This window comes from Aegilops tauschii, chromosome 3 (assembly GCF_002575655.3).
Source record: "Aegilops tauschii subsp. strangulata cultivar AL8/78 chromosome 3, Aet v6.0, whole genome shotgun sequence".
In the NCBI taxonomy this organism is placed as follows: Eukaryota; Viridiplantae; Streptophyta; class Magnoliopsida; order Poales; family Poaceae; genus Aegilops; species Aegilops tauschii.
Genome location: NC_053037.3, coordinates 535,520,873 through 535,538,061, shown reverse-complemented (window position 1 = coordinate 535,538,061; position 17,189 = coordinate 535,520,873). Strand labels below are relative to the sequence as shown.

Sequence of the window (17,189 nt, the reverse complement as noted above, 5' to 3'; positions counted from 1 at the left end):
CAGCCACAGACCTCCGCTGACGGGAGCCTCCACGGCCTCCACGGACTCACGCCCCGAGCCAACAGGTCCTGCACACAACGTCGTCACTCTGCTGTTGCTACTGAATTCATCTGTGAATCTGGTGTGTTCTCCTTGGTTCAGTTTACCTTACTGAACTACTCCCTCCGCTCGGAATTATTCGTCCAAGAAATGAATGTATCTAGATGTATTTTAGTTGTAGATATATCCATGTTTGTGACAAGAAATTCCGAACGGAGGGAGTAGTTCAGTGGCTGGTTCCAGCAGCGCCTACTAACCACTCGTGATGAATCCCTCAAGGTGGTGATGATGATTGAATGATTTTTCGCAAGCCGGTTCATTGAGATGAAGACATGGTTAGTATGCAAGTAGTACTTACTACTACCTTCGTTCGAAAATACTTGTCTTTGAAATGGATAAAAAGGATGTAACTAGAACTAAAATACGTCTAGATATATTTATCTTTTGGACAAGTATTTCCGGACGGAGGAAGTACATTGTAGGCAAACTTTGCTGGAAAAAACGGAGCAAAAATATTTGCATGTTTTTTTAACAAATTCCCCATGCCTTGCTTCAGTTTAATTGTTAACATCACCTAGGATAGAAGAAGCAAGTGGTTCAGTATGCTGACGAGCAAGAAGTTATACTCAGAGAGGTGGACGAGCAATAACCAAAAGAAACTGATCAAGGCAGATTTTTGGCTTCCTTTTTCCCCCTTTTGTTGGGGTGAGGATCAGGTATTACCATGATCTATAATCTCTGGGCGCATGAGTTGGTCACTGGGTTTTGAGGATTCTCACATTTTTGTGCCAGTGATTAGCATTTGGAGTTTACTTGGACGTATTTTTGGGGCTTCTTTTCAGAGACTATTTTCAAGTATGAATTATGAGGCACCTCTTTTGTTGACCTTTACATCTCATCTGTGAGCAGTATATTTTGCTTAGTTCATATGGAAGAGTAAGTTCTCCAATAGAGAGTGTGTCCTGCAACACTAATTAATGTTCATGCTGATTAAGCTTCTTCTAAAATACATTTATTTAGAACTATTACAAAACATTTACCCATTTGAAGCGAAAGATCTGATCAAGGGCAACAGGGAACTTGTATTCATGAAAATTAATCGGGAGGGAGCAGAATAGAGTAGCAGGTCTTTTTAGCCAAATTAGTGTGGTAATTTTTGTGTACATCACTCATGATCAAACAATGCGGTAACTTTTGAACCGGGGGAAATTAGTTATTGAAAACATGCGTCTGTAACTTCTTTGCAAATAGCATAATAATATACACACCATAACCTGATAAATTACATACAAGCACCACAGTAATTTGACCCAAGAAAATTTTTGTTGAAAAATATACCCCAATAACTCATGTGTAAAATAACATGGTAATATACACACAATAAAGCTGATAACTCATGTACAAATAACACGGTAACTTTTGACTCGGGTAAAAAATGTTGAAAAAGCATACCCTCCCCAGATAATTTTTGTGCAAATAGCATGATAATATACTCACTGCAGACGTGATAATTTAGACACAAATAACACGGTAACTTTGACCAAACGGAAAAAAAGTTGTTAAAAATATACCCCGGTAACTTATGTGAAAATAGCACGGTAACATATTATCTGCATACCCGATAACTTACGTAAAAACACCGCGATAATTTTGATTAAAGGGAAAAATATTGTTGAAAAATATACACCCCTAGTAACTTATGTGATAAATAGCACCACATTCCCAATGACTTACATACAAACACCATGGTAACTTTGACCAAAGGAAAACAAAGTTGTTGAAAAATATTCCCACAGTTTATGTGAAAATAGCACAATAATATACATACCTGATTATTTATGTATTAACACCGCAGTAACTTTGACCAAAGGGAAAAAGTTGTTGAAAAATCATACCCCGATACTTATGTGAAAATGGCACGGTAATATACGAACCCGATAATATACGTAAAAACACTGCAGTAACTTTGACCAAAGGGAAAAAGTTGTTGAAAACCCATACCCCGGTACTTATGTGAAAATGATAGGTAATATAAGAACCACATAGTGGATAATTTATGTACAAACACCGCGGTAACTTTGTCCAAAGGGGAAAAAGTTATTGAAAACCGTACCCCGGTAATTTATGTGAAAATAGCACGGTAATATACGAACCACATATCTGACAATTTAGTACAAACACCGCGGTAAACTCAACCAGGGGGGAAAAGTTATTGAAGAGATAGCCCCCGATAACTTCTATGTAAATAGTATGATAATATACAAACTTCATACCTCATAACTTAAGTACAAACACCGTGGTACCATTTTTTACTAAGAGGGGGGAGGGGGTGTATTGAAAAATATCCTCGGGTAACTTCTATATAAATAGTAAGATAATATACGAAGCTCACACGATAACTTAAGTACAATCACCACGGTAACATTTGACAAAGGGAAAACGTTGTTTACGAACATGCCCCTGTAATTTCTATGTAAATAGTATGGTAATATACGACCCTCATTTCTGATTACTTAAGTGCAAACACCGTGGTAATTTGCATCTGAAAAGGAGGGAAGGGGACTTCCGGGTTTGTGAACCATGTGAACCAATATGAAACATGCAGAAAAAAGATGAAACTAGAATGCATAGTCCTAAAACCCAAACAAATGAGGCTGGTGTTTTGGATTTTCAGTTACTGTTGGTTGTCTTTTTTTTTGTTTAATCTCGTCTCAAGTAGATACATCTACCATGTAGATTGAATTTAATCAATAAAGGTGGCTAGCACAGTTGGATGTCATTACATTCAATATGTGACAGTGTTGTTTCAATCCCCCATCTGTTCCATTTTTTGTGCCTATTTTTAAACAGCTGACTGCCCAGAAAATCGAATGGACCCTACAACCTCAGAGTTGGTTTGTTCGAGGGGAGGTGGGATCGAAGGCTGGCAGCCCAGAATCGGGAGGAGCCCGCGAGAAGAGGTACGATCGAAGGTAGCGATTCGTTCGAGAGGAGGGGTGGTGTGGTAATTTTGCTATCTGCCACACAGTTGACAAATATCACAGTCCTTATTCGTAATGTGGATGATTGTTGTATTGTGTTGGTATTGATATTTTTTCTGAATAATTATTTTGTAGTATGGATGATTGTTGTATTTTTGTGGTGTGGTATTGATATTTACGGACCCGCGCAGCGGCACAAGAGAAGACCCCGGAAAGCCGGCCCGTAAAAGAGTATATTCGACGAATATTCTTTTATACGGGTCCGTTTTGCGGGATCTGCCTCTGCGGCCGTCCGCGCCGGGCCTCAAAGCCGTGTTTCCGCGAACTGCAAACGCGTTTTGCTGGTCGGCGTTATGCGGGGTCCGCTAAAGTTGCTCTAAGGCGTGTTCACACCCGCAAAAAAAAAAAAAAATTTGCTCGGACGAACTGTCCGACTTACTGGACCGTGATACTCAGCCCAGGAGTACTAACAAAGCTTAATCTGCAAGTTGAAAGCCACACAACAAGTGCATGACATGCCCCCAAGCCCGAACAGTTCCTTAGCTGACTATGGCGGCCCGACCAAACCGCAATCCTCGTCTCGACCACCTCTCCCGCGTCCTCGCCTCCGACCACCCGCCCCCGCCGGCGGCCGCCGTCCACGCGCACCTCATCCGCGCGCACGGCGACACCCCTCCACCCGTCATCCGCTCGCTCCTCAACCATGCCATCCGCCGCCTGTGCAAGCCGCGCCCTCACGCCGCGCTGCGCCTGCTCCTCCTCATGTCGCGCCTGCCCGTCTCCCCCGACCACTTCACCGTCCCCTTCGCGCTCAACTCCGCAGCGTCCCTCGGCCTCCTCCGGCTCGGCGCGTCCCTGCACTCCGTCGCGCTCCGCCTCGCGCTCGCCCCCACCTGCCTCCCCGTCGCCAACGCCCTCGTCGCCCTCTACGCCAAGTGCGACGACCTCCCCGCCGCGCACGCCGCGCTCGCCGACATCCCGGTGCCTGACGCCGTCTCGTTCAACTCTCTCCTCTGCACACACGCCCGCCTCGCCTCTGTGCCCGCCGCCGAGTCACTCTTCACCTCCATGCCCTTCAGAACGCAGGTCTCCTGGAACGCCATGGTGGTCGTCTACGTCAATGCCGGTGACTTTGCCTCTGCTCACCGGGTGTTTGATGAAATGCCTACCAGGGATTCCTCTTCCTGGTCGGTGTTGATTATTGGATACTGCAAAAGCGGATCGATGCAGAGCGCGCGGGAGTTGTTCGATAAAATGCCAGGGAAGAATCTTGTGACATGGACAGCGATGATAAATGGGTATGCTCAGTGTGGGCAGCCTAAGGAGTCACTTGCGTTGTTTAGGGGACTAGAGGCTGCTGGGATTGAGCCAGATGCAGCCACCATGGTCGGAGTTATCTCCTCTGCTTCCCAGATAGGCAGCACAGCATTAGCTGGGTGGGTTGGAACCTACGTTGACAGGAAGAGGATTGAAAGGAATGAGAAGGTGCTTACAGCACTGGTAGATATGCATGCCAAGTGCGGGAATGTTGAGCAGGCTCTTAATGCTTTTAGGGAGATTGAACAGCCGGATGCATACCCTTACACTGCACTTATTAGTGGGCTGGCGACTCATGGGCACGCAAAGCTAGCACTTCAAGTGTTTGAGCGGATGCAAGATCAGGCAGTTAAACCTGATCCGATCACTTTCGTTGGTGTGCTTACTGCGTGCAGCCATGCAGGGCTTGTTGATAGAGGGTTGGGCTATTGGGAAGCAATGGTGCATGAGTATGGGATGAACCGTCGGGCAGATCATTATGCCTGTGTTGTTGACATGCTTGGTCGTGCAGGGAGGCTTGAAGAGGCTTTTGAGATGGTCCAAACAATGCCGATGGGCCCCCATCCAGGTGCTCTTGGTGCCCTGCTGAGTGCGTGCAAGACACACGACAATGCTGAGATTGCTGAAGTTGTTGCAAATAAGCTTTTTGAGTTGGAACCTCGAAATACTGGGAACTATATACTGCTGTCGAGTATATATGCTGGGAAAGGACAATGGGAGGAGGCAGAAAGAGTTAGGTCGCTGATGAAAACAAAATTACCTTTCAAACAGCCAGGGTCTAGTTGGTTTTAGGATAGCAGAGGGAGCAAGGCAGGGTGTCTTTGAGGAGCTGAAAAGCACCAGAAACATTTCTGTTTGCTACTACTCCCTCCGTTTCTAAATATAAGTCTTTTTAGAGATTTCAACAAATGACTACATACGGAGCAAAATGAGTGAATCTACACTCTAAAATATGTCTACATACATCCGTATGTTGTAGTCCATTTGAAATGTCTAAAAAAACTTATATTTAGGAACGGAGGGAGTATATGTTAAATCGGTGCAGGCTACATAGGCAGAAAACATGGCTAATTGAACTATCAAGAATGCAACTAAGTTGAGATGCTAGCAAGGTACCTTCATTTCTTCACAGCTCATTTTATACCTGGAACTCACCATGGCTAATTTATATTGATTTGCGTAGGTATTCAGAGTTACTTTTCCATAGTAAGTTTGTAATCTCCACACAAACTGCTATTGCAGTTTAAGCTCTGCATCTTAGATAAGTATTTTTAACGAAACTAGTAAATTGTACGTGCTTTGCACTCCATTTAGATATATAACATCATGGAAAAATACACTCTGATATTTATTTCCTTTCCTGGAATCATATTGGCAAGATCCAACTCTATCCCAACTTGGTTCTTACCCCTCTAGAATCCAGATGTTCTATCTCTTATTAGAGAATCAGATAAGCATGGGGAAAGATGTTTCTAGAACACATCAAATGATAGAGTTGGGGTTCAGTTAGAAGGCAACGTGCAAAATCTTATGAGTTGAAAACTTTATTCAACAGATGATAATGTTCGGATTGCCATCTCTCAACCGTTTGATAGAGCATATCCAACGGCTAATATTTGAAGTTATTAACACACTATATAGATATTTAAGCTATGGTTCACACGGTATAATAGGAATGAATTAAGTAAAGCAATCTTAGTTCAATGTCACGATGCTTACATCTGTAAGAACAAGATTTTTTTATATATGTTTTGCAAAACATGCTTGGTAGGCCTGCAAATTAGTGAGATCAGGAAGCAACCGTATTTTCAGAAAGATTTAAATGACTATTTACAGCATACACTCCACATGGATGGGTGTATATTGTCCAGAACGATTGGTAAATCATCATAAGCAGAAGAACTATAATAACTGTTTTTCTCCACGGTGATTATCCACTTCCACAAAGGCTGTTTTCATCCCATAGTGTACACTAGTGATAGCATGCTAACTGGTGCATTTCTTTCCAGGGAATTGCTCAGCTTGACTTCACTTCCTCAATCGCACGTGCTAATTCATCAATCTTCGCACCAGTGACCTCCTTTGCAACCTTCCCATCCTTGAAAATCTTGAATGTTGGTACAACCCTTATGCCAAGCTCCTTTGCAAGAGGCTACAATTGACAAGACAAGCACCAAGAAGCTTACCATGATATATTCAAACAAAATACAAGATACACATGAGATAGCAAGATGGTTCCAGTTTCTAACATACCCTGTTGTCTTGATTGCAATCGAGCTTGAGGAATACGACGTCGTGGTCCTTCTCAGACATCTCCTGGAATTTTGGTGCCATAACTTTGCAAGGGCCGCACCTGCAGACAAGGAAATTTCATCACTGTGCTGCGGGATGACATCTGATCTGGATTATAACAATATACATGCATCTCTAAATAATCTGGTCTAGCTTGTATGGCAGGAAGATGTGGGATTGAGACAGTAGTTCATCAGTGAAGAAGAGCTGAAACGAAGAAATGTATGGGGCTTGCACAGTACCATTGGGTGTACATGTCGAGGACGACGGGCTTCTCCCCTGCTGCCTTGACAATTGGCCAGAAGGTGTCCTTGCAGACCTCCGTGACCTGCCCGGTCACCGCCACCGCCGCTGTGGGCGCTTCCACCTCGTCGGCTCCCGTCGTGGCCGTCTCCAAGCCGCCCGACTTCACCGGAGCCACTCCCCTCCCGTCAGAGCCGGACACCACCATCAGGCTCCTCTTCTGAGAAGCGGCCACGCAGGCCAGGAAGCGGCCGCAGGCGGCGGGGCGGCATGAGGAGATGGCCGGCGAGGAGGCCGTGCTCTGCGGCGAGGAGACGGAGAGGCGTAACGCCATTGGATGCTGGAGTTTTGGAAGGTAACGCCCCCAACGGGTGGTGTTAGTTGGTGGTGTACAGAGTGGTGTTTTCCTGCTAAGATGAGTGGGTGGGCTTGAGGGGAAATCCCGGTTGCTTGGTGGTATATATCGGCTATCCGGCAGAGATGGTTTCTTCCGAGAATGGACGTGGCTGCCCTCGGAAGTTCCTGCGGTTTTGTGGTGACGCTGGATCCTGTACTTGTGAGCACCGAGGGTGTTTTGGGTAACCGGAAGATCGGATCGTGTGGTGGCCTGCCCGGTGCCCTTGTTGCATCTGTTCCACGGACAGCTTGCGTGACATCTGTGTATGGCACTTGCACCGGCGACTGGTGGGCTACGGACCTTATGAGCCCACACACGGCCACAGGTCGTCGCCACATGTGTGTACCGTGACTAGTTGATGACTCTTGAGGTATCAGGATGGATATTAGGAGTACATGGAATCAGCATCTTAGATGCTTCTCCTTCCATTTCTGACTGAAACGAGTAAATTTACTGCGCCTGCTTTGTCTTCATCTAGTACGTTCGGCTTCAATTACTTTCATGATGCTTCCTCCAAAAAAGAATATACTTTCATGGTGCAGCGTAATTCAGGGCAGCTCTGCACTCTCCAGTGAACAAAGTAACCAGCATCTCCAAACGAATCAGCATCACCCGAGATGAAACCACTGGCTTCTCTCTCTACCGAAAGTATAGATCGTGATTGTACCGTGCGCGTGCGCCACGTTGTGCGAATTCTGCCTGTCTTGCCAGAAAACCTCTACAGCTTGCACACAATCTAGCTTGGATGGCAATGTCTGTGGCTCCGCTAGCTTCTTCACAGAAGCAATGGAAAGTTCCGGCCGGAGATATTTTACCGGGAGACACCAGAGATCCTGCAACGTGCGGTTACGATCGCGACGCAAGGTCGAAAACCACGTATCCATCGCGGACGGTAGCGGCTGGCAGCAGCTACCTCACTGATAGGTCCGGCAGCGGCAGCAACTGCGTGGTTGCTGAGCTTGGGCGAGCCAGAGGCTGATGCTGCTTCGTTGCCACCATCAAGTGCTAAGAGTTTGCTGGGCTGTGCCCAACCTGGCCACTGAAATCACAAGACCACCTTGGACCCTGATCAACTGCTGCTCGCTATGCTACGGCTGACTGGTGAGGAAACCAAGTGATCAGTGCCAGACACACAGAACATCAAGTGACTAGTCTCAAAAACTCATGCCTGCGTGGGCATGCCTGTTATATGAGTATGTTAGACATCGATACACGGGTATGTATATACACACAACCTTGTTCCGGAGAATTCAGTCACGAGTCGTAGCTAGTACAGTCATCATCACAGAGTCGTTTTCAGGAACTGTACAATGAAGTAGAGGACGGCCAGGAAGAGCCCAATCTGAACCACGTCTTGGTTCAGATCATCCGGCCTCGTAAAGAACTGCATCATGAACGTCAGAAAATAACAGCCGTCAGTAATCGGCATAACCAAACTTCACTTCTCGTGAAATCAGCATGCAGATCATAAAAGAATCATGTAGTACCTTCGTGGGATCTCCCAGGGGGTCAGGATAGACCTCCAGATTATCGTCTTTGTTCAGCCGCGACGCCACGCCCTTGGCAGCCTCGATCGTGTCCTTGCCGGCCTCCACGGTGGAGTAAACCCTCCTGGAAAACCAGAAGTAGGCCTGGGCGAGAGGGGACGACGCGGAGAGGTCCCACGACTCGACGTGCTCCAGCACCTGCCCACTGATCTGGTTCAGGACGAACTGCGAGTCGATGCGGACAACCAGCTCCCCTCCCGCCGCCGCGAAGAAGGCGTTCTTGGGTTTCCCCCTCAGCGTCCACTTGATGGTCAGACTGCTCGTGGATTGCATTGACATTTCCTGGACTGTCTGACGCAGTAACCAGAGTGTTGATTAGATGGCACCATGCTTGAAACAGGTACCGAAAAATGATGTGCGGTGCGGGAAGTTTTATGGAGTGTGTGATTCATGCAATTCCAGGGACTGATTTTGCGTTCATCGACATGCATAATTAAACCGAGAGTTGTTTGTGGTGAACATATATGAGTGGAACAAGTAATGACATGAAGCTAGATCAATCCTTACCACCGTAGGTTTTTCCAGGGCCTCAGTGATCCACAATGGCCTCTTGTACTTCTCACGCCCGGCAAATGACCTGAGAGGATCCTGAAAGAAGAAAGCAGTATGTCACCCTAATGATATGATAGTATGCGTGTAACCTGAACTCTGCAAGTATCCCATTCATGCACTGGAAGTGCATCTATTGAGGCATGGACACATCAGTTTTCTCAGTTTTACATACTTTGGCATGTTGGGAATTCAAACACGAACTTTATCCGCAGCAAGCGTTCTGAACAACACCTTAACATTCATATTCACTAGCTAGAAAGAATTATTTTACAGAAATATAAGGTCATTGTTCATAGGATCATATACTTATATGTCTATTGGTCATCAGTTCATCACACAAGATCGGCATATCTGCTTATTAAATGTAAGTTTTTTTTACTAAAGTTACTAATAACCGGATTAATCGTGTGGTGGACCATGTGGTTCGGCATACACAATCGACATTTATGCAAGGGAGGGACATCCTGAAGGGGCTGTCATGTCATGAGACTATGCATAACCTACAGCGGAATAAGATGAGTGGAGTCAATTTTACAATTGATTTCGAGAAAGTTTATACTGAAGTCAAATTGTCTTTTTCTCTCCAAGGTGGTGTGCTTAGGTTGAGTACTTTGTATCTAGAGGGAGTGTGGCTATTGAGGTCAACCATGATGTTGACATTCTTCACCAAACTAAAAAGATTTGAGGTAGAGGAGAACAGTGTCCCGGATTCTTTTTCAGTTTTAACACAGTTGTCTACATGCTTGTCATCCTAATTGAAAGTGCCAAAGTTGACAGGCAGATTGATGGGATGGTGCATAACCTTGTGGATGTAACAATTCTTTTTATGTAACATGACCTCGAGAAAGCTTGCAACCTCAAGCTCCTGCTGTGTGAATTTGTGGAACCTCTAGGTTGAAGAGATTAATTTACATAAGAGCGTGTTATTAAGTTGTAGATGCCACTGAGCAATATTCTGAGTTGATTGGGTTTGCCATGTGACAGCTCCCCGTCTGTGTTACCTCGGTATTCATATTCAATTTCGGAGATTTTGGAATTCAGACTGGAAGAGGTTGGAGAAAGGCTTCAGAAGAGACTTGGTAATTCACGAGTAATATCCTCTTAACTGGTGGTTAAGAGTCTTGTACTTATTAATTTTGTCTTGACTCTTGAGTAGTATGGTCATGTATATCATGTCTTTCTTCAAGATTCCTTGTGAATTTTACAATGGACAATGGATAGACTGTTCGCTCAAGATTCTTTTGGCAAAATGATAGCCAACAAAACAAATATCGGCTGGCCAAATGAAGTATTCTTTGTTGCCCCCCCCCCCCCCCCCCTCAAAAAATAAATATCAAAGGGGACTAGGAATCCATGATTCAAATTTCAAAAGTATTGTCTTACACACTAAATGGGTTTTTAAGCTCTTAACAGAGGATGACATTTGGTAGGAATTAGTCCATAAAAAACACCTAGGCTCCAAAGCCATGTCTTGAGTTGAATGGAAACATCGCGACTCTCATTTTTGGGCTGGCTTGATAAAGGCCATTTGTTTTCACCTCTATGACTATTTAAACAAGGATGAATCCAACAGCGAAGACAGCCCCAGGCAGCCCGGGCTGCGGCCTGGAGCGGAGACGGTGCTCGAAGGCGGCTCAGGACCTGGCCCAATCCTGGCGCCACCACTAGATGGATCCGAAGTGCGTTTTGGGAGGACAAATGGCCCCGTTCCGTTAACACCATTGCGAGGTCCTTAGCACCTCTCCTCCTAATATCATGCTCAGGAGCAACCTAATTGGACCAAAGTTGGTAGGTTGCATGGGCTACTTAACGGGCTTGAAAATGTTCACCTCTCAGATGAAGATGAGCGGCGATGAAATCCTACCCCTGGGCCCTAGTGTGCTCTTATTCCTGTTTGTCATGGCGGTATTTTGTTGGCATTGTGGCTACCTAGAAATGATGTGTTATTTAACAGAACGAGCATTTCTTCACCCATGTGGGTTATGAACTCATGTACACAAGTCTATGCTTCTCAAGATGGAGGATTAAGATATGGCCATGGCAGCATGTCTTTGCCTAGAGCTAGTAGTCAGTGAGCTTTTTACCAATGCCGATTCCCTCTAATGATAGGCACTTCATTGTTTTTCGTTCCATTTTTTTAAAACTTTCACACTTGTTTTGGTTCTGTGCATCTTAATATGCAGAAGCTAGAGATGAACTATCGATAAAACTTCTATTGGCGAAAAAATGCTCATCATACAAGCTGAGCTGCAGCCTGCAGAGGGCAGACGCACCTTGTATTTGACGGCGACGGCGTAGCAGCTGAGGGCGCGGTTGTCCTGGCGGATCTCGAGGATGTCCCTGGCGATCTGCCTGGCCGTGGACTCCACGTACGGGCTGCTTATGCACTCGAAGTCGTTGCACAGCTCCCCGAAGTTCAGGCCGTCCACCAGCCTGTCCGTCTCCGACCTCGCCTCCACCTCCTTGGAGTCGTCCACCACTGCACCGGTTATTATCCAGCACGTACGTGGTCAGAAGAGAAGAGGGGCATACGTACGTGCAGTATGATCGAGCATAAGAAGAGAGATGACGGCGGGGCAATGGTCTCAGCCGGTCTCACCGTGCAAGGGGGCGAGGCGGGGGCGGCGGACGCCGGCATGGGCAGGTCGGCGGTGGAAGGCGGAGACGGTTCGCCTGAGGAGGAGCGTGGAGGAAGGCGACGGGGACGGGGAGCAGGAGCAGGAGAGAGCGGCGGTGGTGGCCATTGGTGGCCCATTGCGCGGTCGGCGTGGCGGGACGTCAAGGTGTGGTGCGGTGCGGATAAGGCCGCGGCGCGCCCCGGCCTCTCGTTCCGTCCTGTGGCCTCCGTGGCCCAACCCCAACGGCCTATTTTCCATTTCCGTTTTTTGAAGTAGGAGTATTGTTTTTCAGCATCCGTGGCACAAAGAAAACGAGCAGTCGCAAGCAATGACTGTTTTCTTCTCTTAATAGCCCATGCTTTCATTCCATTTTGAGACACATAAAAGTTATCAAGTTGTAAAAATCCCTAACAGTGATATAATGTACACCAGCAAAGTTTTCTACCAAAATATGGCTATTTGAACATGAAGCAAAAAGAGTTTGCAATCATATTACGAGTTCTTTGTACACCATGCAATTCATTGATCAGTTTGAAGTTGAGTCTGAATCATTGTCATGTATATCTACTAGCCGTAGTAATAGCTACGGTGACGAAAAAGAAAACAATAACTGAAAGTCAAAAAACAATCGATTCCGGTCACTCATAACATGGAAATAAGCAAGTCTTTGAAAATGCGTTAAGAGTTGCTCGATGCATACCCCATATGCATGAGTACTCCATATGCATTGCCTGGTCTGATGTTGTCTATTAGGCCTTGATCTACGCATCAAAAGGAAAGACAAAGCACACACTACGCACCAAAAGGAAAGACAAACCACACACGCACACACGTATCATGTGATTTTGGGAAAAAAATCTTATGCGACCAGGTCTTTCCACCCATCATGTGAGACCCAACCAAGATGAAGCCACGTTTCACCACCAATCTCAAATCATCTTCGTCTTCCTCAAAGCTATTCCCCATGAAACCACACACAATCTCTTTATTCACGATTTCACATCTTTCATGATAGTTCGCTGCAGAGGTAGAAGCTTTCACCAGAGCCTCCCCCTCTATCAACACGTCTGAATTGCCATTGGAGGAGGAAGACCTCGGGACACGACCATGGGGTACGGGGGGAGTTGCGCGCACACCGGCGACAAGCACGACTTCTTCCCGCGGTACAACACGAGGACCTCGACACATTGGGCGTGGTCCGCGCCGCGGACGCCTCCCCATGCCGGCCTCGCCACCCTCTACGACCGCCTCTCTCGCTCCACATCATCGTCGCCAATCTGTCTGCTCGCCGACTCCCAGGTTCATCATCCGCTCCTCGCTCAATCAACAGGTCGACTGAACTCGCAATAATTTTCATGGAGCATGACTCAACGAACGGGAAAAAGCTAGCAACCAATAGCCATTAGCCATTTAGCCGTTATACTGTGTAGTTTTGGGGAACAAAAATCATGGATGATACGATATTGCAAATAGAATATAAATCCTGGATTCGCAAAAAAGAAAAATCCTGAATAAAAAAAATTGCCCGACCGGCTTCATGGGGAATAGCTTTGGGAAAGCTGAAGATGCTTTGAGATTGGTGATGACACGTGGCTTCATCCTGGTAGGCCCGGTATCGAAGACACCATTAGAAGAGCACCCGAACTTTTTTGAAAAGAAACATAGAAACTTTATTCATTTTCGATAACAAGTACATCGTTTATGAGGAGGGGTACAATTTCACTTAGGGGCTCCTCAAACTAGGTCAAAGATGAAGAAAATCTAGCTAACTTAGCAAGTTCATGTGCGACCCTATTTGCTTCTCTATTACAAGGCTCAAAATTAGCAATGGGAAGACACATGCTAAAAAAATAACAATCGTCAAACACTGCCACCGCTGTACTAGATGACCGTCCTCCATTGTTCATGGTTTCGATGACCTCCATGTTATCTGAGTTAATAACTAAGCGGTTGCAGCCCGCCCTTTGAGCAATAGATAGACCATATCTAAGCGCCATAGCTTCAGCCGTCAGAACGTCCGTGCACCAATCAATTCCCCAATTCCCCTCATGCAATGAATTTTCCTTTATTATCTCTCAAAACAGCACTAGCCGTGCCCCTGAGCCGATCATGATCAAAAGAGGCATCCACATTATTTTTTACAAACCCTCTTGGAGGTTGGACCCAACCTCCTCTTTTCATCGTAGCCTTTGGTGATATAACCAAAACATAGTTTAACGTAGTTGCACGGATTCCCATGGAGATCTGGTTAGCATCTTGGGTTTTCTCTTTATGGACCAGTTTTCGCATCTCGCACCGTAAATACCAAGTTGAAATTGCAATTAATTCATGGGTATTCAGAATACCCAAGATCGTAAGCTCCTGTTCAGGCATAGAAAGCAAAAATTCAAGCACCGCCTCACCAGCATAATCAACTTTGCACGCTCTTTTAATGACCTGATCTAGACCCAGTTTTTTCCAAACCTCCTTTGCTTTCTGACACTGAAATAATATATGCTTTGTATCCTCTGATCCAAAGGAACATGCCGGACAATTGGGGGTAACCTTTATATGTCTATTCGCCAAATTAACTCTACACGGGAGGGTGCCATGCAATATGCGCCAAATGAAAATTTTAACCTTTGGTGGACAAGATAATTTCCAAATTTCACTCCAGATAGGATTGATACTCATATGTCCCATATCATCAGTTCTTCTTAATTTTCCCCCGTGTTGGTGTTCCCATTGCACTGTGATACGTCTCCAACGTATCTATAATTTTTTATTGTTCCATGCTATTATATATTCTGTTTTGGATGCTTAATGGGCTTATTTATACACTTTTATATTATTTTTGGGACTAACCTATTAACCCAAGGCCCAGTGCAAATTGCTGTTTTTTTTTTGCCTATTTCAGTGTTTCGCAGAAAAGGAATATCAAACGGAATGAAACCTTCGGGAGAGTTATTTTTGGAACAAACGTGATCCAGAGGACTTGGAGTGGACGTCAAGAAATCATTAAGGAGGCTACGAGGCAGGGGGCGCGCCCTCCACCCTCGTGGGCCCCTCGTGGCTCCACCGACCTACTTCTTCCTCCTATATATACCTACGTACCCCGAAACCATCGAGGAGCACCACGAAAACCTAATTCCACCGCCGCAACCTTCTGTACCCGCGAGATCCCATCTTGGGGCCATTTCCGGCGCTCCGCCGGAGGGGGAATCGATCACGGAGGGCTTCTACATCAACACCATAGCCTCTCCGATGATGTGTGAGTAGTTTACCACAGACCTTCGGGTCCATAGTTATTAGCTAGATGGCTTCTTCTCTCTCTTTGGATCTCAATACAAAGTTCTCCTCGATCTTCTTGGAGATCTATTCGATGTAACTCTTTTTGCGGTGTGTCTGTCGAGATCCGATGAATTGTGGGTTTATGATCAAGATTATCTAGGAACAATATTTGAATCTTCTCTGAGTTCTTTTATGTATGATTGGTTATCTTTGCAAGTCTCTTCGAATTATCAGTTTGGTTTGGCCTACTAGATTGATCTTTCTTGCAATGGGAGAAGTGCTTAGCTTTGGGTTCAATCATGCGGTGCTCAATCCCAGTGACAGTAGGGGAAACGACACGTATTGCATTGTTGCCATCGAGGATAAAAAGATGGGGTTTATATCATATTGCTTGAGTTTATCCCTCTACATCATGTCATCTTACCTAATGCGTTACTCTGTTCTTATGAACTTAATACTCTAGATGCATGCTGGATAGCGGTCGATGTGTGGAGTAATATTAGTAGATGCAGGCAGGAGTCGGTCTACTTGTCACGGACGTGATGCCTATATACATGATCTTGCCTAGATATTCTCATAATTATGCACTTTTCTATCAATTGCTCGTTAGTAATTTGTTGACCCACCGTAATACTTATGCTATCTTGAGAGAAGCCACTAGTGAAACCTATGGCCCCGGGGTCTATTCTCCATCATATTAATCTCCCGTCAACAAGCTATTTCTATCGCCGTTTATTTTGCTTTCTTTACTTTTAGTCTTTATCATAAAAATACCAAAAATATCATCTTATCATCTCTATCAGATCTCACTTTTGCAAGTGGCCGTGAAGGGATTGACAACCCCTTTATCGCGTTGGTTGCAAGGTTCTTATTTGTGTGTGTAGGTATGAGGGACTTGCGTGTGGCCTCCTACTGGATTGATACCTTGGTTCTCAAAAACTGAGGGAAATACTTACGCTACTTTGCTGCATCACCCTTTCCTCTTCAAGGGAAAAACCAACGCATGCTCAAGAGGTAGCAAGAAGGATTTCTGGCGCCGTTGCTGGGGAAACTACGCACAAGTCAAGATATAGCAAGTACCCATCACAAACTCTTATCACTCTCATTACATTATTTTCCATTTGCCTCTCGTTTTCCTCTCCCCCACTTCACCCTTGTCGTTTTATTCGGCCTCTCTTTCCATTCGCCTCTTTTTTGCTTGCTTCTTGTTGCCTGTTTTCCCTAATGGCCCTGCCTAAAAACGTTGATCCTTACCTTAAAAGGTTGGAAGAAATTGAAAACAACGTTAGAAGCTTTATGACTTTGCAATTTGAGCATAATAATTTCTTTAGAAACGAGCTTAAAGAACAAAAAAGCTTTATGGGGTACATGAATAAAGAGCTTGATGATATGTCTAAGGAATTTTATGGCTTGAGATCTCAGTTTGCTCATCTCGAAAAATTAATAGCCCAAATTTCGGATAAGCAGGCCACCTTAGTCAATAAGATGGCCGCTAAACCAGAAGATTTGGAGGGTAATAAGAATGAATATCTAAAAGTAATTGATGTGTCCCCTATTAAATCTTTGTTTTGCAATATGAATCTTGATAATGATGGGACTGAAGATGAGTCAACTTTAGTTAAAAGGCGTCCCAATGATTCGGAGTTTTTAGATCTTGATGCAAAATTTGGTAAAAGTTGGATTAAAGAGGTCAAAACTTTAGATAGCAATGATCCCACTATCTTGGATTTCAAGGAATTTAATTATGATAATTGTTCTTTAATAGATTGTATTTCCTTGTTGCAATCCGTGCTAAATTCTCCACATGCTTATAGTCAAAATAAGGCTTTTACTAAACATATCGTTGATGCTTTAATGCAATCTTATGAAGAAAAACTTGAATTGGAAGTTTCTATCCCTAGAAAACTTTATGATGAGTGGGAACCTACTATTA

General features: G+C 45.0%; 3 protein-coding genes across 3 annotated transcripts; 1 reads left to right on the top strand and 2 right to left on the bottom strand.

Moving 5' to 3' along the window:
- The first annotated feature begins 3,554 nt into the window (after nt 1-3,554).
- LOC109779330 (uncharacterized) lies at nt 3,555-5,444 on the top strand. The gene has a single exon (XM_040404622.3). The coding sequence runs from the start codon at nt 3,570-3,572 to the stop codon at nt 5,127-5,129; it is 1,560 nt and encodes a 519-aa protein (XP_040260556.1). The 5' UTR covers nt 3,555-3,569; the 3' UTR covers nt 5,130-5,444.
- A 677-nt stretch (nt 5,445-6,121) lies between these two features.
- Nucleotides 6,122-8,493, bottom strand: LOC109779337 (thioredoxin F, chloroplastic). The gene is made up of 3 exons (XM_020337953.4): nt 6,872-8,493; nt 6,591-6,690; nt 6,122-6,489 (listed from the first exon to the last, which is right to left on the bottom strand). The coding sequence occupies exons 1-3, from the start codon at nt 7,204-7,206 to the stop codon at nt 6,355-6,357; spliced, it is 570 nt and encodes a 189-aa protein (XP_020193542.1). The 5' UTR covers nt 7,207-8,493; the 3' UTR covers nt 6,122-6,354.
- On the bottom strand, nt 8,419-12,218 carry LOC109779336 (uncharacterized). Its single transcript, XM_020337951.4, has 5 exons — nt 11,968-12,218; nt 11,642-11,847; nt 9,324-9,404; nt 8,757-9,107; nt 8,419-8,653 (listed from the first exon to the last, which is right to left on the bottom strand). The coding sequence occupies exons 1-5, from the start codon at nt 12,110-12,112 to the stop codon at nt 8,552-8,554; spliced, it is 885 nt and encodes a 294-aa protein (XP_020193540.1). The 5' UTR covers nt 12,113-12,218; the 3' UTR covers nt 8,419-8,551.
- Nucleotides 12,219-17,189: the final 4,971 nt, after the last annotated feature.